Source organism: Phalangium opilio, unplaced genomic scaffold (assembly GCF_054372755.1).
Source record: "Phalangium opilio isolate 3A_F unplaced genomic scaffold, DU_Popi_V2 ptg000079l_1, whole genome shotgun sequence".
Taxonomy (NCBI): domain Eukaryota; kingdom Metazoa; phylum Arthropoda; class Arachnida; order Opiliones; family Phalangiidae; genus Phalangium; species Phalangium opilio.
Genome location: NW_028324187.1, coordinates 9,902,629 through 9,926,315, shown reverse-complemented (window position 1 = coordinate 9,926,315; position 23,687 = coordinate 9,902,629). Strand labels below are relative to the sequence as shown.

General features: G+C 35.9%; 6 protein-coding genes across 11 annotated transcripts in view; 1 reads left to right on the top strand and 5 right to left on the bottom strand.

Annotated features, from left to right (window-relative positions):
- trio (trio Rho guanine nucleotide exchange factor) overlaps positions 1–711 on the bottom strand; it is a 57,446-nt gene extending 56,735 nt beyond the window's left edge. For both annotated transcript variants that reach the window (XM_089846528.1, XM_089846529.1), the window contains exon 1: positions 488–711. In XM_089846528.1, coding sequence (XP_089702654.1) covers positions 488–554 — 67 coding nt within the window. In that variant the 5' untranslated portion in view covers positions 555–711. The remainder of the gene's footprint in view (positions 1–487) is intronic.
- Positions 712–884: 173 nt separating this feature from the next.
- Positions 885–1,790, top strand: LOC149654843 (U6 snRNA-associated Sm-like protein LSm5). The gene is made up of 5 exons (XM_089846530.1): positions 885–1,037; positions 1,284–1,379; positions 1,443–1,470; positions 1,546–1,618; positions 1,682–1,790. Exons 1-5 carry the CDS (start codon positions 992–994, stop codon positions 1,712–1,714), a joined length of 276 nt encoding a protein of 91 aa, XP_089702656.1. The 5' UTR covers positions 885–991; the 3' UTR covers positions 1,715–1,790.
- A 235-nt stretch (positions 1,791–2,025) lies between these two features.
- Positions 2,026–15,814, bottom strand: LOC149654842 (choline/ethanolamine transporter flvcr2a-like). Of its 3 annotated transcripts, none has more exons than XM_089846504.1 (12): positions 15,348–15,814; positions 6,335–6,576; positions 5,927–6,244; positions 5,671–5,849; positions 4,952–5,093; positions 4,384–4,518; positions 3,996–4,063; positions 3,785–3,888; positions 3,606–3,716; positions 3,412–3,517; positions 3,150–3,261; positions 2,026–3,085 (listed from the first exon to the last, which is right to left on the bottom strand). In XM_089846504.1, the coding sequence occupies exons 2-12, from the start codon at positions 6,444–6,446 to the stop codon at positions 2,973–2,975; spliced, it is 1,500 nt and encodes a 499-aa protein (XP_089702630.1). In that variant the 5' UTR covers positions 6,447–6,576; positions 15,348–15,814; the 3' UTR covers positions 2,026–2,972. The 3 variants fall into 3 exon arrangements, with proteins under 3 accessions (XP_089702630.1, XP_089702629.1, XP_089702631.1); XM_089846503.1 differs by lacking the exon at positions 15,348–15,814 and adding an exon at positions 7,787–8,064; XM_089846505.1 differs by lacking the exon at positions 15,348–15,814 and adding an exon at positions 7,134–7,701.
- A 679-nt stretch (positions 15,815–16,493) lies between these two features.
- On the bottom strand, positions 16,494–17,814 carry LOC149654841 (serine/threonine-protein kinase mos-like). The gene is made up of 4 exons (XM_089845295.1): positions 17,412–17,814; positions 17,139–17,352; positions 16,730–17,054; positions 16,494–16,652 (listed from the first exon to the last, which is right to left on the bottom strand). Exons 1-4 carry the CDS (start codon positions 17,812–17,814, stop codon positions 16,494–16,496), a joined length of 1,101 nt encoding a protein of 366 aa, XP_089701421.1.
- A 310-nt stretch (positions 17,815–18,124) lies between these two features.
- Positions 18,125–23,687, bottom strand: part of LOC149654836 (2',3'-cyclic-nucleotide 3'-phosphodiesterase-like) — a 49,287-nt gene continuing 43,724 nt past the window's right edge. The window contains exons 1-7 of one of the 3 annotated variants that reach the window (XM_089846506.1): positions 20,804–21,116; positions 19,935–20,081; positions 19,736–19,867; positions 19,434–19,658; positions 19,005–19,371; positions 18,664–18,920; positions 18,125–18,599 (exon numbers count right to left, since the gene is read on the bottom strand). In XM_089846506.1, coding sequence (XP_089702632.1) covers positions 18,180–18,599; positions 18,664–18,920; positions 19,005–19,371; positions 19,434–19,658; positions 19,736–19,867; positions 19,935–20,081; positions 20,804–20,881 — 1,626 coding nt within the window. In that variant the 5' untranslated portion in view covers positions 20,882–21,116 and the 3' untranslated portion in view covers positions 18,125–18,179. Of the gene's footprint in view, positions 18,600–18,663; positions 18,921–19,004; positions 19,372–19,433; positions 19,659–19,735; positions 19,868–19,934; positions 20,082–20,162; positions 20,292–20,803; positions 21,117–23,687 lie in introns of those variants that run through there. The other 2 variants (XM_089846507.1, XM_089846508.1) reach the window with 2 other exon arrangements.
- Positions 21,271–23,655, bottom strand: LOC149654840 (pleckstrin homology domain-containing family A member 8). The gene is made up of 7 exons (XM_089846524.1): positions 23,537–23,655; positions 23,162–23,310; positions 22,984–23,069; positions 22,807–22,865; positions 22,595–22,725; positions 22,395–22,527; positions 21,271–22,313 (listed from the first exon to the last, which is right to left on the bottom strand). The coding sequence occupies exons 2-7, from the start codon at positions 23,305–23,307 to the stop codon at positions 22,119–22,121; spliced, it is 750 nt and encodes a 249-aa protein (XP_089702650.1). The 5' UTR covers positions 23,308–23,310; positions 23,537–23,655; the 3' UTR covers positions 21,271–22,118.

Below are 23,687 nucleotides of genomic sequence, written 5' to 3'. Positions count from 1 at the left end.
TGTTTAAAGTAATGGATGCTTTTAGTTTAAAATTAAATGGGCTAATTAAAATTACTTGACTAATAATTAGTTTAATCATGATATTCCGTATTATTTCGCTAGGAATCAAAATAATGTATAGGTTTATTCAGGGCATTAACACCTATCGGGTAAGAAAAACCCCTAGACAACATGTCTCCAAAATTTATCCTAATCTAGGTTTGAGTTAGGCCTAATAATCTTTGATATTTCAATAATTAACCGGCTTTTTCATGCAAATTAGCTTCAATAAGCCGTTATCCTACGTAAACTTACGCGTCTAAAATATTTTACATCGGAAAATACTAAATTATTAACGCGAAAATAGCGCGAAACATTAAAAAATAATGATTATAACCAAGGCTTAACGAAACGTCTGAAAAGTCAGACTGTACTGTTACGATAAATTCGATTATGTGTTGAATCATGACTGTTAAGCCTTGGTTATGATATGTTTCCATGGGCTCACCCCCTTTGTAGTAAAATGCTCCATCGCTGTCACTTGATAAATCCGTCGAAGATTCCGTAGCACTCATTTTTAACGAATCCACGGGTAATTATCACCGATTATATTGATGTAATCCAAACATTTTTTCGCATCACGACGCGAACGCGACTCGAACATCAAACGGGCTTCCGCCAATCCGTTACTAATATAAGAAGAGTCCTAGCAACCTTAACAACACACGCTCGACTTTGGACCCTCCCGCACTATACGCCAGGGACGCCCGATTTTTGACTTCCCCTACCTCATACCCCCGTTCAACATTGCTGCCAGATTCGCTTACAAAAGTTGCGTTTTTTCCAATTTTTCTGTACTTAAAAATAAATATATTTAGACCTAACTATGATATTAAAATATTGAACCCTTTAAATACGTTTTGAATTAAATTACCACTATAATACATCCACTGAAAAACCATTTATAAAGGTAGGGTTATGTCTGGTCCTTCTTATTAAACATAAATCCAAGATGGCGGGTACCAGCGTTCCAAACCCATCGACTTTGCTACCGTTAGGTAATTAATTTAAACATTATTATAGAATTTATAATATATGATTTGATATTGGAAGTATTATCTATTAGATTCGCTGTTTAGTTAACATTAATTAACGTAAACTTAGCTTATACCCGATGTTACCGAACCTCCTAAGCAGACTATTTTTTGTAGACGCCTAGCTAAAAAATTCTGTGATGGCGCTATTTTTAAAATTTTGACCAAGGCTACAAGTAGTCAATTTGAGTTAAATTTTATTTAATTTAGAATTAATCGATACCTGTATCGGATCGAGGATTCATATAATTATGAAAAATGATAAAGAAGTTGTAGGAACACTATTGGGTTTTGATGATTTTGTTAGTATCCTTTTTTAATTGACATAACTGTTAATTACTGTTACCGGCCTTAATTAAATCTTAATAGACATGGTACTGGAAGACGTAACGGAATAGTAAGCGTTAATAAATAAATAATTACTTATCTTTAATGACGATTAGATTTAAATTCTTATTTGATGATTTTGCAGTGAAAGTACACCTGAAGGTAGACGTGTTACCAGGCTGGACCAAATTCTATTGAATGGAAATAACATAACAATGGTAAGTAAGAATTAGGCTTAACATTTAAAATGTATTTGACTAAGTGGTGAAACCTTTTTGCAGATGGTACCAGGTGGAGAAATGCCTGATACATAAATTCCACTCTGAAATTATCTCAAATGTTCATTTTTTTGTATTGATTAAATCATATTAAAACATTCATCAACTTTGATTTCATGTGTTACATCTGTTCTTGCTAAGCCTACTTTAATGTTAAGCCTAAATCGAAAAACCTTTATCACTCTTATACTTACTTGTTCTCTTCTAAGCCTTGTCTATTTTAGGCCTACTCCACTCTTATACTTACTTGTTCTCTTCTAAGCCTTGTCCATTTTAGGCCTACTTTAAAACGACGGTCGATCCGAAGCCTTTGCGGAAAATTTTCAAGGTTGTTTTAATTTTAACTCTTTCAACATTTAAAGATTTATTTACGACTCTTAATTCATTAATTTATTTACAAAGACGGTTTGTAAATTAGAACAAATCGTCATTAAAACTTTCTAAACTCGAAACATATTAGTTAAATATTAATTTAGACTAGCAAAAAGCTGAAATTAAACTCTTTATCGCGATTTTTCTTCAACAACAATAACACGCTAAAGTAAATTTACAAAAATAAGTCTTTTAAGTACCATATTTCAGTGCTCTTAATTTTTATAGACTAAATTAGGCTTAGCAGCCTCAAAATAGGACTTTTTTTAGAACGGGAAGATCTAGGCGTATTTATGTAAAATATCTAAAATAAAACCTATGGCTATGGTTTGTTGGTTTTCTACGTTTCTTTCTTTCTTTTTTGAGCAAAATATTCAACAGCTTTCTCTATATATTTCCTTTCGTTTATATTAGTTATTATTTTTTGTTTTTGGCATCTTAGAAAAATTAATTTTATGAATTTCACTAAAATATTTTGGCAAATTTTTAACCGCATGGTTAATTTTCGTTCTGAGCAATTTAACATATGTTAAACTTGTATGTTCACACGACGAGAACACGTTTAAACACCAATTTTTAACTTTTTTCTTGAGAAACACCGATAATCGATAATAGACTCGAAGAAAAATTGAAATATGATTGTAATTACCCATAAAGTTCGGGTGATAATGATTTAATTACTAACTTTTAATTAGATGACGTAGTTTTTTAATACTGGGGGGAGGGGAGGGCTGATATTTAAAGGAGGAGGTCAAAGGTTAACTGTGACGCTTGAAATTTGTGTAATTTATTATTAACTAGGAAATATCTATATAAAGGTCGATTCTACTTCGCATTATGTTAAAAATTTAACTATAATAAATAAACTAAAAATTATTATTAATTAGGTCTAACGAAGGGGATTAAAGTTCAATCGGTAAACCTACGCTAAATCACCTGGCGCGTTCGCTTTCTCCATCAACTGGTCCGCGGAGGAATCTCTACAAGGATGAATTGCCGCCGCTCTTTGACGTCTCAGATCCGATTTGATGAAAGCTGGACGGACAAAAGACGCGTTAGTTATTAAGTACTTGGACAGATTTTAAGTACGTCCAATTACCTGTTAGAATAGATCCAATGACTAAAGTACTTATTAAACCCAAATTGGTTACTAAGTCGCCGTGCGCGTCGGTAACTACTGTACCGACCATGGTGAAGAGGATACCAAATACCTTAAAAAATGGATAAGTACTTAGGGACAAAGTAATGGTAAAGAAATAAGCGTAAAAATGGTTAGAACTTGAAATTGGAATTAAGTTTATCGCGGTGAAACACTGAACAATGGTCTAAATTAAGAAAGACATCAAAACTTGAGGACTTACTTGAGCGGAAGCATTCAGTAATCCCGAAGACGTTCCTTCAGATTCTGGGTAAGTAATTTCGGCTGCAAACTCGAACCCGATCGGTAAATAACCCGTCATGAAGAACCTTTTTTTAAAAAAAAACAAAAACGGGGTCTAAAACCCTTCCTGAACAAAAATCAATAAGTCCATTAGCGCTAATGATAAGTACTTACCCGAGAAGGGCGGCCATGGCAAAGACAATCCAAAAACCAGATAACCTTAAAGCGACTGCGAAAGCCACCATACCAGCCAAAGACAGTACATAAACAATCAACGTTGTCTCTCTAAAAACAAACCCCATCCATTATTGGTTTCCAATATTCACTCGTTTTAATCGCCGTATCTTTTATACTTGAATCTATGTGTCTTGTCCAAGATGAAACCGCAAGCGACTGACCCTGCCATCCCAGATATGACAATAACTAGACCCATCCAACCCACTTCGACCTCGGTTCCCTTAATTCAAAATCAATTAAAAGTTAAGTTCCATAAGTAAATAATGATATCCAATAAGTTCAACTAGGCCTATAGGTAAGTCATAATAAGAACTAGAAAATACTTGCCGGAAAATGTTCCAACACGATTTGGTTCAACAAAGTTGAGATTGCGTAAAAAACGCCAACGTTAATGCCTAAAATGTTAATTGGTTATAAAATTAATATTTGTAGGCCAAACGCCTAATAGTACTTTTCTACTATAACATAGAGGTTTCCTTCTACACCGCATTAGAAGAAAACATAGAAGCAACACTAAGAATTTTTGAATTGCAGCGATAATACTTTGAAATATGAGAGGAGCTATTCCCTTATTGATATCACCAGTCATAACCTAAGTTAGCGTAAGATTCCCTGTGTCGCTTCTATTTTTCCACTGTTCGAACCTAGTTAGTAGGAAACTACCACAATACAGTAGTTAAATACTACCATCCAAAGTAAGACGCGTGTTTCTAACCGTAAGTGATTAGGAGTACGACGTAGTTAACATTTTTAACTAGATTAACGACTGATTTCAAATACTCCTCTTGAACTTCATTTTCGAGCACGGCTTGGGCCCGACTGGGCGGATATTGGGGCCGATCCTTGAAACCTTAAAGATAATGGGGGCCCATTAAAAAAACTGTACACACATCAGCGGTTACCTCCTGAAAAGCTAGGAACCATAACTAACAATCCATCGAGTAGAAATTACAATAAAAGATTATTTTAGTATTCAGCAAAGTTCTACAAGTTAAGGGTCACGGGGGGTCAGTTCTTTAATTTTTATCTAAAGTTTTGAGTTTATTGACGCCTTTGGAAAATCGAAGTAGAAAGTTAACGCAATTCTATATCTTTTAAAGACAAATTTACTATAAACACCAGAAAATTTATATCCTATCAAACGGATTATCAAGACATGACGCTAGTTACTTAAATTTATAGATAACTAGATAATTTTCATTTCTATTTGCCAATCAAAAGGAAGCTAAACTTGGCGGCGTGCGAAGAGTTAGTTATATATTTAATTAAGATAATTAACTTACCAACTAAGACCAGGACGAATAATAAAGTTGTGATACCAGCTACTCCGTAGAATAAGAAATTTATGTGACCACTCAGTTCGTCTTTGTTTTCCACATTTGGCACGATTATCGGTGGTAACAAAAACCCCAATGCAATTCCAACCTGATTTTGGGGTAGAAAAACCCCTATAATGTAGTAGAATCCTTTCTAATACACTTTCTAATAGCTAAACCACCCTGTTCCCGTTGTTTACTAAAATATTTTTACTCCAGTCTTAACCTCGCGATGTGGAAAATTTCGCAAGCAAGCTTTATCGTATTTGCAAAAATAATAAAAACGTGCCATGACATAAGTATCTAGTAATTTTTATCTTGTTTTTGGTTGTGTTTAAAAACAACAACTTTTAGGGGACACTATCCGAGGTAATCACGTCGATATTAATGTATTATTCTTAAAAAAAAAGGCAAGTGTTCTACACCTTGACTATTACCGCCCGGTATACTTTCATCAAGTCTTCAAATTATGGTGGGTTTAGCTAATCTAGTGCAGTAATGGCTGCCCCTACAGTATCAGGGAATTACGATGCAGCGCTATGATTATTTCAAATATAAACTCTATTGAAACACCTGTATGATAATACTACACCTCGAATAGCTAAGCCACTCTGTATGAACCCGTTTGACGTTTTGGGGACATTCGTTAATTTAAGCTCTAGGATATGTTTTCGCGTCTCGATTACCTGATTTCCAAAGACTCCAACGGCGCAAGCTGTCGAAACTTCTTTATCGCTAAACCAGACAGCCGCTAACCTTGGAGGGATCCCCAAAATAAAGATCTGCGAGACGGCCACTATCGTTTGACCAACCATCGAAACGATGAAACGGTCAGGGGAAACGCTCAAACATTTCACCCAAGAACCTGTTAATTAAGATTAAAATAATTTAACTTAGTAGACGTCCTAATTACTTAAGATCACGTTACATAAGATGACTGACCCAGACAGGTTCCGAGAGAACCAATAAGAACGACGCATCTTAATCCCTTCTTGTCCAGTAACCAACTGGCCGGGAAGATGAGAGGAATGTACACAACCATAAAGATGACCGACGTCCAATTGACGGCCATGGTGGACACGTCGTAATAATGGCAGAATATGTTGTTGATAATGGAGTACTCGATCCATTGAAACGAATTGGACATAGAGTACAAACAGAAGAGCAACAAGATGACGAAACGGAACTTGGTCACCTGAGCCGATGACGCGAATTTATCCTCATCAGGAGTGGTTACGTTCTGTTCAACGCCTTTGTACACTGAAGAAGAATGCGCGGAGTTCACGGGCGGAATTTTAAGTAGCGGAAGGCTTTCGTCGGACATGATTTGAACTTATTAATTTTAATTACCAGTTTTATCGAAGTCATCGCAAACTGGTTTGAGCGAGGCGGAAATGCTTTTAACTTCCGCTTTATTCCGTGTTGGGGTCAAGTACTCTGTCTCGGTTATATTGTAATCCATGGCTTTGAGTGGATATCCGTTTGAACCCTTGGAGATGTCGTCGAGAGACGCGTCGTCAAGTTTCCTAGTCCGTCCGCTATCACCATTTGGGCTGCCTCCAGAACTCTCCAGTTTGGTCACGTCGAGAAAGCTGCAAAAGGTGGGGGGGGGGGAAGCATACACTTAAATGGTTAAAAACAAGTTGGTCCGAGTCAAACATTACAAAACCCTGAACACAAAGGAATGGTAAGACGTAAAACTAACGTTGCCAACAACCTTTGTGGTCAAACCTTGATCGGTACTAGTTAGGCAAGGCGCCATGAATATTTCGGCCCAGACAGAGGTCAAATTAAAGATTAAATACCACGTGTACTTTTACAGTAAATAACCCTTAAAACTAGTGAGTTTTAAAAGGGTTTAAAAGTAACCCTTTGCTTACAGATAATAGTAGCAAATGGGTTACGTAAACGCCCTTAAGGTAAGAGTACGATATACCTCAGGTTAAAAAAAATGCCAATGCCTTCATTAAAAAATAAACCGGTACATATATAGAAGTTTTACATCTCATTTACAAAATTCCGTAGTATCTACGCTTATATCAATCACAATTAAATCAGGATTACGTGAATTATAACCTTGAGACTGACGCTCGTTAATAATTTTGAATTAATCAAAATTAAATATATTGGGGCAAAAATCTAAACTCACCATTTTTAAAGACGTATCTATTAAACTCTACAAAATTTTAGTTTATACTAAAAAAACAGACACTCCCTCCCCGAGATTCGATAATCGAGATTGGAAAGGAATCAGAATTGAGTCACGGAAAAATCTCTTCGTCAGATTATAAAATATATATCTCTTCCAAAAATTGTCAACCCTCCCATAAAATAAATGTAAATTATCCCGATAATCAATAAATCGGAAAATAAGGCAAAAAAAGATCTCCAGGGGTTTGAGTTTGACACTTTTCAATTAAATCACCCGGCATAATATAATGACGTGATAAATTAGTCTATTTCATGGTGCCGGCAGATCGCTAGCAGACAATTAATATACGCATTAATGTCTAATACAATATTATACGTTTAAAATTAAATATGAATCATTGTGACAACAAAAACCTTAGTGTTATTTAGAAAGTTTAATAAAATTTGCATAAAATCGCGCGCGAAATAAGTTCCTACAAAAGTTTAACGCGGGAATAATGACCGCACGTGCTTTTTTATATTTTCAATTCGAGATTAGGCTTAACGATCGCAAAAGTTCTGGTGAAATTTAAACTTAACTACATTAAACCTCGTATTAATTAAATAAGTTAAGTTTTAAAACTCTCGATTTAGACTAATTAAACAACTTACCTCATTTGTATGAGAAGTTTAAACCGAATAAAGAAGTATAGGAGAGATTTTAATCAATTGAACGTCTCTAGAACGATGTAGTTTCTGTTTTACGATGACTTATAAATCAAATTTTCTAATCAGTTTGTTGAATAAAATTAATAATTATTTTTTATCTAATTCCCCGTTACGTCCGTTGAACCACCGCGACTTGACATTTAAAACAAATGAATTCAGAGTAAAAATGAAATTCTATACATAACCCTAATAACGAATTTGAATTGTTGATAAACTATGGTAAAAAGGGAAGTCTAAAGTATATTTTTATAGTTTGGCATTTTTTTATCAAAGATATCAGATAAAATATCTTAAACACGTCTAATAGAGATGACGTGGAGACAGTCTGAAGTATTTCTTTTTTTTACAAACATCATAAACACGTGCAAATATTATGATGGACTTTGAAATAACAAATTCATAAAAATTATTTTTCTCGCATTTTAATTTTTTTATTATAAAACAATTTAGTTGATTGTAAAACAATTTATAATAAATATTTCGTTAATTAAAATTCCCACCTGTTTAATTAATAAGAAAAGGTCTTCCTTGGTCATAAAATTATCACAAAGTGCATGTTACTGCGGAGAGAACACCTATGATTGGATCATGAAATTTTCTTTACTAAAAAAAAGCAACCCCTAAATTGTGGGCTATATAGACTAATGGAGGTTTGAAATTTTTTAGAGGATCTAAAAAAAGGAACACGTGGCCTTAAAATTAACGATTGAATCGTTGAAATGTGAATTCGGTCGCATCATCATCATCATCATCATCCATTTCGCAAAAGCGTGTCGAATTAAAGGGTATTTTCTCAGGTTGTTTGATGGAAAGTACATAGCTTATTGAAGATCATCTCTTTTTTTAACTTGGCAACAAACTGGGGTATTTTAGACTTATCACCTTCGAGTAAAGCCCGGGAAAAAATGTATACATATCTAGCTGTTTTATTAAAGAGAAGGTGAAACTTTGAACGGTGTTTTACAGCAGCCCAAACTGTACTCTATCCAACATAACTTCATGGGAGCTTAGAAGTCCATAACTTTGGTGGTATATTAATAGATACGGGTTTAAATCCTTTCAGGGTTTTATAATGGCCTAAATTGTCCTCTATCTAAGCCTAATGTAACTCGAAACTACGTCAATTAGGGTTAAATATATTGGGCATTAATTGAAAACAGAATGCCACGCTACAATTGGTGGAGTTTGAGATGACCAATTTTGTAACGTCATAACTCTATCTTAACAATACTTCCCGAAAAAACTCTTTACCATATGATAGTCCCAACTGTCCTCTACGCAATGATACCAAAAATATGGTCCTACAATAATTAGGGACTAAGATAATTAACTTTAAAATAAAATCCATATTTTCTATTTTTTTTTTTTTTTCATCTTCGAAAGTTCTTCGAGGAGTAATAGTTGAACCTCTCTTTGCCTTCAAGTTTTCTTATCAAAAATGTCTATAAATACTACCGACGTTTGAGCGTCAAGTAATTTTGAGCTTCCTGCGGTAGTCGATGCAGCGACGGACGTAGGTGGATGGTTGGTGGATTACAACGTTATTAAGCCCGGGGGTCCTCGAAATAACTTTTAGAATTGAGGATTTAAGAGTAGCGAAGCGAGATCAAAAAGATATTTGTAGTAAGCCCATGGATTATTATTTATAGCCTTTGAGCAAAAATTGGGTGAAAAACGTAGCAATGAAGAAAAATTCAGGAAAACAAAATTGCTGAACAAACAATTTTTTTGACTCGTGACAACTGATTTTGTTACAGATGCTCTGCCAAAAATCATAACCTACACGGTTTAACTAAACCCCTCGACGCGATGTCAAAATCACTTTGCAGTTTACACGCGAACGTCAACCAAGGTCCTACTCTAGCCTTCTACGACACTGCCAATTGAACCAGACCTTCCCGTCCGGGTCTCGGTGTCAAGAGGGACTTTTGAAAATGGATTTTGCTAATTTTTGGGCGGGTGAAAATGGAGGGGAGGGTTGAAAGTCATCAGTCTCTGTCACACGGCATAAGATACGTTTAGAGAAACTTAGGATAACCAGCGTGCTTAAGGCAGTTGTCAGGGAAACTAAGCGGAGTGCTACATTCATGTAAAAACCCTTTCAAAATTAAGACTGGTGTGTTGACCATGCTGCACCTTGGTGTGTCAACGCAAAGACATTAGATGTGACTTTGACCCGGGACTGGTAACGTTCAAGCCCTATCTGAAGTCTTTGTTGTCCACAAACCAATCAACTGGACCCTATAACAACTGAAGCAGACGACACTGCGGTGTCCCTGTTTGAAAAGGACCTCCTGAGCAGTGTGTTCATGCAATGTACACGTCTTTAACTGTCCGCGTATCATTTCGAGGCCTACAAATTAACTAACTATATTCACTTATTACCATCAATGGCGTTTTACCACGCACCCTATCCTATATTGGCATCATGCCCCTTCCCCCGGGGGGGGGGGGGTTTCCAGATTTCTGGAATTTCGGAGCGCGTTTCCATTATATTTGAGAAATTACGCTACATTTATATTCAAAATTTAAACGAGAATCTATGAGGGGTCCATTTATTCCCCAAAAAGGGAAAGAGGGGCAAGGGCCTCGTTCGCATCACGCTTCATTTCCCGCAACCACTTTGGCGCCTTAACCCTTTGCTTACCCCCCGAGCGGAACCTCAACCCTCCGGGATATAGTTTAGAAAAGAAAAGAAAAAAACAGAATGGCATCAGAAAACCCGGAGAAATTTCCGTCTTGGACTCTAGGTGGTTCCATAAGTAACGTAATAAAGCATAAGTATGACAATTCAGATGAATTAGGAAATTATAAATTTCTCAAACAAGGTTTTCTTCCCACGATCAAGCAGACGTCTCTTTGGAAAGGGTCCACTAATTGGCATTAAAATTAATTAACAAGTTGAGTTGTAGGAGGCCATACTCGGACATGAACAGTGGGCCTTCATTAACGTAACGGGTTTAGCGTCATACTTATGGACGGTGCGGGTCCCGTATAAACTATGGATTGAATGGCCTTAGGATAAGGATATGTCGTCATTGTGGTTGCTATGGTAACCTTCTTCTCATCTCTCCAATCTTCTCCGGGAAGCGGGCTCGTATCCTGATAGTTGAAGTGGAAATCTTTAAAATGGGTATTTTGTGCCTAGCTAAAGAGAGGCCGACCGACCGGTGAAGAAATGAAAAAAGAAACACTAGCTCGAGAGTCCCGACTCCCGGCCGGGTCTTTAAACGACCCGTAAAATGGCGACTCATTTATTAAGTGTCCCTTTTTTTGTGGTGGTGGTGTGAATAGCCCCATTGGCTAATGGCTTAAAACGATTTTAATGTCACCTAAGACTAGAGATTTAACGATGCCGAAATTTTAAACGTAATACATAGTTAAATTCAGACTAGGAGGATTGATACAATTTACACCAGGAGGCGAGACGTAATTTGGTACAGTACTTTGTCCGCCAAATAGCCTGGACTCCTAAAGGGTAAAAGGTATCATTTCTCCTAGTCTGAATTTAACTATGTATACTCTTAATTTTTCTCACGAAATACTGTATGTAGTTAAACTAATCAATATTAATTAAGACTAATCAATCATGGCACTAGAATTAAGCCTAATTTTAATCTAATCAATCATAAAATTTAGAATTAAACGTTCGCGAATATTCTAACTTTGAAATTAAAGGAAAAATTTACTAATTTAATTTTGATCTTATGGTTTTCTTAATAATCAAGATCCGGATGGTAGTTAGAGTGTTAGACAACAAAGACATTAGATATGACTTATAGGTGGACTAGTAACGTTGAAGCTCTATTTAACGTCTTTGCGTCTTCCCTCTTTCGAAAAAGGGTTTATTAAGGGTTACTTAAAGTCGCGGGTTTTCGGTGTAGAGTATACCTTTAAACTCAAGCATAACCCTTTTGGAAACCTTGAAAATAATTAAATTCCAAGAAAATTAACTTTAGATTCATTAATAATAAATTTGAAATTGTAATTTTTGGTTTCAATAGTCTTAAGATAGGACGAAGTGTCTTTTTAAAAAAGTACATCGACTTCTCCAGCGAAAGTTCAGAGTTTAAAATTCCGATCGTAAATCGTTCAAGTTTCCATTTCAGAGTCGAAAAGTCGAAGAGATAAAAACCTTCGAGATATATATATACGTTATGTATTTCAGGGCAATTCGACTCGATCAAGTTCGTGAGAAAATATGTTTTTTTAAAATAAGGCAAAATATAAACAAGACATAAATTAGTGGAGACATTAAGCTTTCACTTTAATACGTAATCTAATCTTAAAAGGCTGCTTCAACAACTAAATAAATAAATTTTTTACGGAATTTTGGAGACAGGAATCTGCATGGATTTTTAAAATGTCTGGCTGTGGAATTTGCAGTAGAACTGTCCTTAAAGGGGCTTTATATCCTCTTTTGGGAGATACAGGGAGTAAAAGAGAGAAAAGGAGAGAGACTCAGAGAGAGAGAGAGAGAGAGAGAGAGAGAGAGAGAGAAAGAGTGAATGATGGCGTTTCAAGAGAAAAATACAGAAAGAGCTATGTATAAATTTATATACATAGTTTTCACCATAAGTTTATAAGTGATATGTTCCATAAGTATGACACCTAGTATACTTCGTAATGCTAGAGCTAGTTAGAGAACGACGGAAGCGAGAATTGCAGACTACACTCGGTGGTTAATTTTGCAGGACTTCCATTTCCTATTTAGTCTGTACTAAGCCTTTGATAGCGCCTTAGTCACCAGGCGTATGTCGCATTACCCCAATCTAAGACCTACGTCACTCACTTCATGACAAACTCCAGTTTGTAACCAGTGACAAACTTATAACCAACATATCTTATGAACTTACGTTATCACTTAAGAGATTTGTTTATAGTTACCCCAATGTTACCAGGCCGCTTGTGAGTCAAGTTCAGTTCACTTATAACTTGGTTAACAGAGGGCCTGACAACACTGCACTGATCTGAAGTTAAAACTCAAGGATAGAAACAGAGTAGAGCGATAGTCACTCCAGAGAGAGAGAAAAAACATATTAAACTACTTAAATGTGCATTTACGACTTTATCATATATAAGTAAATAGTACTTGTTATGCAAATTAAGCATTTAAACGATACGTCCCTCCATTAAGATAAGTAAATTATTCCGATTAAAAAAAACCACAAAAGCTTATTTTAATTTCCACATCTTTCTAGACAACTTGGCATTGCATACGCAACACACTTGCCCCCAAAAAATAAAGCTACCGTTCGTAGTTTTTTACTATAATCTAATCAGAATATTGAAGGAGCTAAAGTAGATAGAGATCCGAGGTTTGAATTGCAAATTGTCAAAATTGGTTTTGACGGGGGTGATTTCTCAAGTGACTGCGATTTTCGAACCTCTTTCAAGGAATTCTCGATAAAATTGCGGCTGCGCAGCAATTGCACCCTTTAAATAAATTTATCAAAAAGCAACCGCCGGAATTTGCGCCAAGTTATAATTCAAGAGGGGTTCCCATTCCCCAAAATTAATTCTTCTAAGAGGGCTTAGACATCCGGGAAATATATTTTAAAACATAAATCAAGGGAACTCGGCGTATGGTGTAATTAGCGCCAATAATTAATTTTCAAACTGAAATCTTACTCGAAAGTCAGCAGTTTACCATTACGTAATGGTTGTTTGATTATTGAATTCTTCATTTTTACGGGAACTGTATTAAATTTAAGAGATTAAGTTAATTATTAAGAGTTTGTTCGCAGTAAACAACCTTGCCGTACAACGTCGCGTTATTATTTGTAGAAACCGTGTAGGCATAAACCTAAACACAGATGCTGTTATGATGTTTTCATCAATACACGTACATATAGTGTTTAAACGGCTTGTTTCAACGGAAGTTTTATTTTCTCTTTGGTTTACCTATCTAAAGTTCCCCATAGAGGTATCAACAGTGGAACGTACTGTTCTATATGGGAAATAAATTTTGAGTAAAAAATGTAACTTTTATAACATTTTGTTCCGCAAGACTCACCGTAAACGAGTTAAGATTGGATGTAGTATTTTAGGGATGGCCCCTTAATTAAATTAGCTTCATTGTCTTTGAATTTCTTAAGTAAATTTAGGGGTCATCAGTAAAACATGTCTCCAATCATAATTCGATAACAGTGTCTCTTAAGGCAAAATGGAGATAAAACATTTTTGACCTAAAATCGGCCACGAAAACTAACCAAGGAACTACCTTACACCAATTATAATCTTCTTAAAGGTAGGATTTATAAAGCGGGCGCATTCATAAGCTTAAAGCCATAGTCAAAGCTTAACTCCTTGGTAATCCTCTACTTATAGCTTAGCGTGTTTGGAAAAAACATTCTATCTTTACTCGTGTAATTATACGACTAAATTCATGGTCAAAATAATTTCAATGTAGTTTTTGAAATAAATGTATTCAACATTTAATCTAGAACTATATTATAGCGACATCAGATTTAGGATTCCCTTGACATAAAATTGTGTCACGTCGTGATAGGATACCGCGTTTCAGTTAGAAGTAAAGCTACAATTAAAAGTATACGCTCTCAAAGTTTGCCATTTAAATTAATTAGGTTGTTAAAACCTTCTCAACTGGTTTTATTAAATTATGTTAAACAACACAACGATTTCTAAGTGTGTTTTTTTTCTTACTCGATACTGTCTTACTTATAAAGGTTTATGTTACTTTTAGGGCTATTCTTGCAAAGAGGAAATACTTGAAATAGAGATTGACAAAAGAGAGGGACGCTAAATGGTACACGACACGCTAAACCCCTTTTAAACCCATATGATATTATGACAATGACACAGTGACGCGTTCAGAGAAAGGATTAAATGAATACCCTAGTCTTCCACTATAACACACAGTCAGCTCGTGATGACAATGAAAAGAAAAATAGGCTTAAATCGTTTTGGACTGACTAACTGACTGGTCGCTAGACAAAATCGTCGTTTCATCACGCGCTAATAATTATAATATAACACGTGATATTTTTCCCGCCAAATCAATAAAATAAAATACCGCGAGATATAGCGCGAGATTTTCAATTTGCGCGTGCTCTATTCTTCTAAATAATTATATTAAATTTTGCACGAGATTCTTCCCGCCAAAAAATAATCCCAATTTTCGCACGAGATATTTCCCGCCAAAAAATAATAATCCCCAACTTTCGCACGAGATATTTCCCGCCAAAATTAGCGCGCGTTAATTTTTCGCTCCATAAAAAAAAAATATTAAAAATCTATTTCATTAATACACTGTATCCCAAAAAAAAAACCAAGACCAAAACAATTCAATAAAATTACGCATCAATCAAAAGAAGAAGGGACACACGATGAACCATTACTCTTACATCTATACTACAACTAGATCTGGTCTACTTTCAGCCCGAGACAGTAGGTCAAATAGACGCGCGAGACGTGGGGCCCCCCAAAAGAAGAAGAAGAAGTAGAAGAAGAGGAGATGGTGCGATCCATCCATGCGACTTACCGGATGCTGGGCTGTACGTCTGTTCCGTTTAGAGGCTCAAGATGCGATGCGTTCGGTCCTCAGTCTTCAAGTTGTAATAAAGGAGTCCGGTCGTAGCACCCACCATATTTCGAATCTCTCTCAGTCGTCGGAGCACGTCATGGAGTAGTCTCGCTCGTAGCGGGGAACGAACCAGCGGCATTTTCCCTCGGTCAACTGTAATGTTACGAGGGGAAACTCCCAATGAAATTTAACGTTTCTCGTACGAGACAGGCGCACACCATGCGTGCAACCAAAGTCTATCTAGCCTCCTTGCCTAAACCTTACAGCCCCTATACAATGGTATGGTACCTCCCAGCATAACCCAAGATCAATTTTGCAATCAGGCAAAAATTCAACACGGCCCACCTCGCGCGCGGCATCTACAGGAATGGAAATTCAACCTACAACCACCGCTTAAGAAATCGATTGTAGCCTTTAAGCGCCTTGGAACGACCAAAATAAGTCAATGCAGAAAGAAAACCTACCTGTATTATGCGTCCTACCAAGCCAATAAAAGGCTAAGGAATAGATTATCCCTTAAGCGGCTTGGTAATGACAAAAAGGACCAGGTAGAAAGAAGACCTGCCTGTTTATGCGTCCTACCAAGCCACTAAAAGGCTAAGGAATAGATTATCCCTTAAGCGGCTTGGTAATGACAAAAAAATACCAGGTAGAAAGAAAACCTACCCGTTTGTGTGTCCTACCAAGCCACTAAAAGGCCAGGAATAAATTATCCCTTAAGCGGCTTGGTATTGACAAAAAAATCAAACTGAGAAAGACAATATACGCCACACCAAGACGCTAAAAGACTATAAAATCTACCCGCCTTTGATAGTTACTTTCCCATGATTGAAACTCATTGAAAAATATTTACCCCCAAAAAAAACCCGGCGAGAAAATAACCTACAATATCATAATTTATTGAAGCATATAATTTCACTGTACCATGCACAATTCTACCGATGCCAAATTTTTACCAGACATAGGCCTATATATTATTATTATTATGAATTTTATTTATTTTGAAAAATGTATTAAAATCAAGTGATGAATATTTAAAAATAAAAATTGAGTTTAAAAACGATAAAATTATGAAAAATTAAAAATTACTTAAATGATGAATAATTAAGATGAAATGTCTCTCAGCATATCGAGTAATTGGGCGGCGGAAGGACGCTGTTCCTTTTCAGATGACCAGCATAATTCGGCGATATTAATCAGTTCCCGTGACGTAACATTAAAATTAATTTGGGAAATTTCTGGTCGCTTGTTAGTGGAAACAACCTAAAGACATGAATTAAATAGACCCAAAACCATTTAAATTTTTTGAGAGATTTAAAAACAATTAAATACAATACTACCTTATATATGACGCTATGAGCCGGTTCACCATCGTAAGGTACCAAACGCGTCACCAGTTGCCAAAGTACAATTCCCATGGCGTAAATATCGACCTTGCTGCTCGTTTCTTGACCTCTGAGGAGTTCCGGGGCCAAATAAGGTACTGTTCCGACCATGGCTTCCTTGGCTTGGTTCAAGGGTTCGTTCAGATTCAAGCTACATCCGAAATCTGTTAGCCTACAAACGCCCTTGGATGAAACGACGATGTTAGCCGGCTTGAGGTCACGATGGATGACCTTCAACTGGTGGCAGTAGGACAAGGCGGACGATATCTCAATTGAGCACCTTTAAAACAAATAAAGACGAGGTGATTGGTTAATTAAGATCTATGGTGGGCGTGGCCTAAAACGTAACAGAGTTAGTTCGAACCTCAGTTTAAAATTCCACGTCAGGTCAAGGTCTGGGTTAATCAGCATTTCTTGTAGATTCTGATTTCCGGCGTATTCCATAACGACGATTCTGTTTTCATTCGCCTCGTAAATATTTAAAATTTTCACCACATTTTTATGGTTCAAAACCACGGCGTTCCAATCACCACCGCATGAATTGCCGACTTTGGCCTTCTTAACGGCAATTTTTTTACCTGCAATATTATATCTAATCAAATTAATTAAATTACTTCGAATTATAACGTCAACGTACCGTTCCTGAAGCCAAAAACAACGACACCGAATGATCCTCGTCCGAGAATCCGCAATTTTTGGCAACTGGAATTGCTGGAGTTTCTTTTCAGCAATTCTTTGCACAATGGTGAATCGATTTCGGGTCCTTCGTTAGGACTATCTTTAAAATCTATCGAGTCACTGAATTTCGAAGAATTTTCCGGAGATTTTGTAATCGCGGATAATTGCTGTTTTTTGCAGTTAATTGGTGGCGATACATTAACGATCTCACGAAATAAGCGCCTCGGCAAGAAATTGCCAATGGGCGAAACGTGATTAGGTGTTTGCGAGTCCTTAACATTAGTCTTTGAAGGCAAGGATGAAGATGCAACTATTAACCGCAATTTATTTCTGATTGCCTGACTTTTCTTTTGAGTTGACATGTTAAATCAATTATATTAAAATTATTAATTTACTTATCCGCCCTACTTATTTAACTCGATTGCTTAACTTAACTACAATTAACAGGGTTAATCATTCTTAATTAAAGTAAACGCCTTAATAAAAATTGGAATTCATTCTGTGCTAATTTTAAAAGGTTCTCGCGTATTAGTAACCTCTGACCCCTTCCCAAAAAAATGGGCCTAAACAGTAAACCTAAATAAAAATTGTTAAAAAAAAAATTTTAAAGGTACTCACGTGACACGTGCAAGATAACCTCTGACCTTTTTCATTGCAGAAAAGAATTTACAATTGGTGAAAAATATTCATAATTTATTTATTAAAACTTTATATAAAAATTCGTGGTCTAATTAGGTCTAATCGAGTCACTTTCGCCTGTGACGTAATAAGCAAACATGGCGTCTAAAGCGTACACTTTTTCAGGGTAAATAACCCAAATATCTTCGCCATATTTCTTAGCGACGGCGCCATTTATTTGGTAAGTGGCGACTGACTTATTGGCGCGATGCGTTTCGCGTTCAAAGTCAATGGCTTGCAAAAGGTCAAATCCCGTTTGCACAGGTTGAACTCCATGAGCGCAACCCAGCGTGATATGAGCTCGACGCCCCACACCGTCCGATGGGTAGAATCTCTTTTTGGACTTGAGATTTGGGTTAAGAGAGGATTTCATGGTGGGGATACAAGTAGTTTCGTTGCGCGTACCACGTCCCATGACGCGTTCCGGTTTTGATAATTTGCTACTGTTCCTCATGACGTCTAAACCAACCTGAAATTGGTTATGACGGCGTCAAGGAAAGGGGGCAAACAAAATTGGAGAATGTTAGGCTTGCCTGTACAGGAGGTGATTTTTCTTCGTCATCAGAACCCCAAACTCGGAGTTGTTCGGGGTTAAGGGTCACCCTGGCCCCTAATGTATACGGGGTCAAAACGAACCCGATTACTTTAAGCGAGCTAACAGACCCGTACGCTTTTTTAACAGCGTCTAATGACTGGTAACGGTTAATTTCGGTTTTTGGTACGTTCCCTAAGTACTTGGCTGTGACGTGTAAGGATTTCACCTTTTCAAGGTTGTAATAACCCTCCAAACCTGGGGGGGGGGGGAATTAAATATTTATTACCACTGTTTAGGGGATCGTGATTTGAACTCCAACTTTCATACGTCATAACTTACTGGTATCGCCGCTGAAATTAAGCTGATCTTGTATTTGTTTATTAAAAGCCTTAATTTTGTAACATTCCTCAAAGTATTCCATGGCTGTCTTAATTAAAACGAAAGAATCCTCGTAATTAAGGAACCATCCGTAATAAAGAGGGACCACTCTTTGCCATTTCCTCTTCCGTTCTAGTAACTTATCTTCCTCAATATTATGAGAGGTCACTTTGGACAAGACACTAACGTCCGTTTTCCAAGCAGTCTTGGGTTCAATGACCAAAACGATATAATCGTTCGCATTGGCTAATTTGACGTAAAATTCCATTTCCCATAATTCAACGTTAGTATTGTCTATAATAATCAAATGTCGTCCGCTGGAAACCGCCTGCCAAATGACGTCATGTCAAAATGAAAAGGTACCACCGACCCCGGAGTTAAGATAAGTACCTGAACGGCTCTCTGTTGACACTGCCCATGAGCCTCTGGTAATCTACTAGGGTTAAATCGGTACATTCCTCTTTGGTTAAAGTAATCATCCGAGGAACATATAATGGTGCCACGACTGAACTCGTCATATATGACGCGTGATAAATACGTCTTACCACTACCGGGTAACCCACGCATTATAATCATGACCTTAGAGCATTTCATAAAATGCTTCGTTCTATTTTGCTATTAGTAGTTAAGTACATTACATTAGAACTGGTTCAGAATCGCTTGTTGGGGATACGAGGAGGACAATTACTAACTTGTAGGAATGGAAAATCCATCGAATCTTTAGTACTGGCGTCAACTTCCGGTATTGCGGGTTGCGTTTGACTTTGATAGTTCCCCATAGCTGGTAAGGATACTCTGTGTCTTCCCCTGTTACTGTTCCTACCCTATAATAGCCAGTGCCCATCTGAATCGTCTATTTGGTTCAAGGAAGGACAATTCGTGGAAGCGTACCTTTACGTATATGCCCTGTACCACACGTCCAGATGACGATGTTGGTTGAGGAGGTGATTCATTCAGAGCTTCACCGGACAAACTGGTTCGTAATTGACGAGTATCAAAGACAGTTCCGGCATCGAGACTACCGGTACTAAAACGGTGCTAAAGTAAAAATGTATACACCATCTTCAACCAATGATTGAAAAACAACATGACGCGCGTTCCTCGAGGGTTAAGACCTACACGAGGTACTGGTGGACGTTGTCCTCTAGGGGGTGCTCTTTGTGGTGGCTGGGACTGCCCAAAACTGTACATAGTTACCAATGATTCAAACCAAATGAAAGGACTTGTACAAGTTAACGCGTAAATACGAATAACTCTAACCTAACCCTAGCTAAGTCAGACACAATACAAAGGTACGTCAATGGCCTTGAGGCCTCAACTTTATCGTGCCAACTACGTAACGTTTTTATTTGTTTGTTTCTTTATTTAAAGGGATATTAAACTAATTCGATGCGTTATTAGATTTAAGTTTCCTCATTACGCGTTTAAACAAATTAAAAATTAGTAGTACTGTTCAGTGTCCCTTCAAATACCTACGAAGTTTGAGATTGCAAAATTAACAGTACTTCTTTATTGTAGGTTAATAAAACCCACCTTAATCTATATCTACACTGGTTTTGTTGAAATTAATATTATCAATAATTACCCGTAATTAACCTTTGCTCAAGTTACTTAAGGTATAAAAAAAATCGCGGTAAAGTTGTATCTTGGTATACAGAATTATTATTTTCTTATATAGCCTTTTGGGGAGTTGTTTGGACGGTGATAAGATTAAGTACCTACAACGCTATAAAATATATATATGGTACGGTTTTACTTACATCAGAGTTAAGCGAATTTTTCGATGATAAAGTTACGTGTAATAAAATTAAACTGAAAAACAGAGTTAGGTATGACATTTTTGTCTGGAATGGACCGTCATAATGGATTTTTATTACCCTTAAAAGCCCGAAAGACCTCTTTAATCTATGAGATAAGACACCCTATGATAGTTTAAGACGCTGGGAAAATAACGTATGCAACTTTATCTCAGGGAAAAATATTCGATATTTGTTGTTAGGTGTGTGCCCATCCCAAAATTTTAAGACTACCTACACTTCTTATAACGCCTTCGCATTTTTATTACTCAGATTCAACTTAACTTGAAAGCACTATCAAAGCCTGGCGGATATTCTTGTATCCGCATTTCCCGCGCAATATTTGAACCAAAGTATCCTACGCGCCTGGGCAGTAAGCTGTATTTTTATTAGAACCCCCCCCCCCCCTTTTTCAAAAAATGTACACGTAATAGCTGGAATTGTGTATTTTTCATCAATATAATACAATAATAATAACAACACAAAATATAATATAATATATAAATTGGTATAAAATTAAATTAATTTCATTTAAATAATAGCTAAAAATGAGTCCACTGGGTCACGTGATTGTTTTATTTTAAAGCAGGTGCACGTGGTGACCTTTTATTAAAAGGATGGCGCGTGACCTTGAAATAAGCTGATATTGCTTTTTAAACCCCTGGGAAATGAAAGGTTTTCAATTATATTGACTTGAGCTTTTTGGTCAAAAATTTTCGAAATAATTAAAATTAATTTTAACGTAATTTTTTTTAAATATTATGAGATGATTATACAGGTTATTTTCCCCTTATAATTTCACGAGTGTAAAATTTATTTTTTTGAGCCACTGGTTTTTGTTTGTTTGTTTGTTTGTTTAATAGTTTTAGAATCACAATATATTTTTTGGGAGGATTTTATATTTTAATTATTTTTTTAATAATTAATTATTATGTCTAAAATTTTGCCTAAATTAATTAATAATAGGTCAAATTTTCCTGTTTATACTATATATGCCTTGTAACAAGCCTATAGGTTAAAAACTGGCCTACAAACTAAAATGTATTTAAATCCTCAATGATACTTTGGCCTACAAACTGAAAATGTTCTCTAAAACGTTTTTTTTTTTGACCTAATTTAGGTCTAATACTTGAATAAAGAAAGAATAGGCGTAGAAGCAATGTTTTTTTGAATGATATTATTGATTGTGTTGGTTTTTTTGGCAAATTGTTGTCTGGAGTGTTTTGATTTAAAAACTCTTTAAATAATCCCAATTTCCCCCCATTTTAATTAACTTTAATTAAACAGTGGCATCACTATCTACATTATGTTTCTTATAGAACTCATCTAAAATCCTTAGAAGGTTATCCAAGCTCTCAGTTTCAGTTTTTCCATCATCAGAAATTTTTTTAATTATTTCCTCCTCAGTTCCAGACTTAATGGGAGCCAAGGCATCAATGAATGACACCCGACTGGGCATAGCTCGAACTATGACCTTTAAAAGGGTCAATTTGACTTAATTTAAATTGGTTTTCCCCAGAGTTTAAGGGTCAGGAAAGGTTAAAATGTTACATACGGTAAAAATACCCCTAACAATCCAACCATGATACGGTTTAAGAGTTTCAGTATAAGCCGTATTAGCGCAACTACAAAGATCATGGCTACTTTTCATGAATTCCTTCAGAAAAACGTTGATAAAGTTTAAAGCCCTTTGAAACCGAAATAGAATTAGTCTTAGAACATTAGGGGTCAAGGCCAGGGACAGTAGAGAGCTACCTTTTCAACCATAAAAGTGCATCAGTTGCATCAACTTCCTTAGGTTCATCTTTATGCTCAACTTCGTACAAGACCAAGTCTTGAAGAGTTGGAAACTTTGCGGTATCACTCTTGTATTTTTTATTAATTTTCTATTTAATTTAATTTTCAAGGTCATTTCTTAGAAAATTAATATGAAAATAATTAAGTGTATTTAAATTAAATTAAATTACATTGATATTTCCTTGAATATCTTTATTAACTGGTGAAAATAATGTTGGACCCAATAAATCTGTCAAATTTATTAAATATGTTGATTTTACTCGTTAAAAATCTCAAATATGGTTTCAAAAAAAGGTTGGGTGGGCGTAAGGGTCACTAACAAGATAGGAAAAACAGCCAAAACTAACCAAAAATAGGTACAATGCTCCGACAAGCATTCAAAAATGGTTCCACAGGGATTTTTTCCTCTTCAACTAGTATTATATCGGAAAATCTAAATTTTTTGGTTTAAAAAGGGTAGTGAATGTTTAAAATTACGTAAATATATATATATATATATTTCCCCAAAGGTTATTTATCGCGTACTTATGTTGCATTTGAGAGAAGAAAGTTGATATAACAACAGGTTCGTTACTTTCCTCAGTTTTAGTTGCATTCTCAACTGTACTATTACTACTTTCATCTGATTTTTGAACCACATCGGGTAAAACTGTTGTCTGTTCGCTCGACATTTCCTTAATTTAAGTTTAATTGTAATTAAAACACCCTAATTAGACGGTAATTGTAAAGAAAAAAAAACACTAATAAGCCTAAAATTAAAATTTCCAGTCAGAAAAGTAGGCCAAAGCTTAAGCCTTGGTCAAAAAAATTCAAAATCAATTTATAAATTAATCCATGAAAAAATGGCCAAAAGAAAAACGAATTTTAACCCATTTAGTCTTAAACGATTAAAATAATTACCAGAATTCGAAGAAAATACGATATTTATACCTAATTTACTAAAAACTTTATCCCTAATTTCACAAACCTAACGGGATTACTCTACTAGCTGCAGCAGACTACAGAAAAAAAAGGGAGGAGAGATCACGTGATTATTGCAACTTTTATTTTA

Coding starts and splice junctions, on each gene's coding strand:
- LOC149654843 (XM_089846530.1), top strand. CDS start 992: ATGGCGGGTACCAGCGTTCCAAACCCATCGACTTTGCTACCGTTAG. Junction 1,038..1,283: donor ATCGACTTTGCTACCGTTAG/GTAATTAATTTA, acceptor TATTTAATTTAG/AATTAATCGATACCTGTATC. Junction 1,471..1,545: donor CTGGAAGACGTAACGGAATA/GTAAGCGTTAAT, acceptor ATGATTTTGCAG/TGAAAGTACACCTGAAGGTA.
- LOC149654842 (XM_089846503.1), bottom strand. Junction 3,889..3,995: donor TCGTGTTGGAACATTTTCCG/GCAAGTATTTTC, acceptor TTTTGAATTAAG/GGAACCGAGGTCGAAGTGGG. Junction 3,518..3,605: donor GCCATGGCCGCCCTTCTCGG/GTAAGTACTTAT, acceptor TTTTAAAAAAAG/GTTCTTCATGACGGGTTATT.
- LOC149654841 (XM_089845295.1), bottom strand. CDS start 17,814: ATGTCAACTCAAAAGAAAAGTCAGGCAATCAGAAATAAATTGCGGTTA. Junction 17,055..17,138: donor ACGTGGAATTTTAAACTGAG/GTTCGAACTAAC, acceptor TTTGTTTTAAAG/GTGCTCAATTGAGATATCGT. Junction 16,653..16,729: donor CTCATAGCGTCATATATAAG/GTAGTATTGTAT, acceptor TCATGTCTTTAG/GTTGTTTCCACTAACAAGCG.
- LOC149654840 (XM_089846524.1), bottom strand. CDS start 23,307: ATGTCGAGCGAACAGACAACAGTTTTACCCGATGTGGTTCAAAAATCA. Junction 23,070..23,161: donor TTCTCTCAAATGCAACATAA/GTACGCGATAAA, acceptor CAAAAAATTTAG/ATTTTCCGATATAATACTAG. Junction 22,314..22,394: donor TTGTTAGGGGTATTTTTACC/GTATGTAACATT, acceptor ACCCTTTTAAAG/GTCATAGTTCGAGCTATGCC.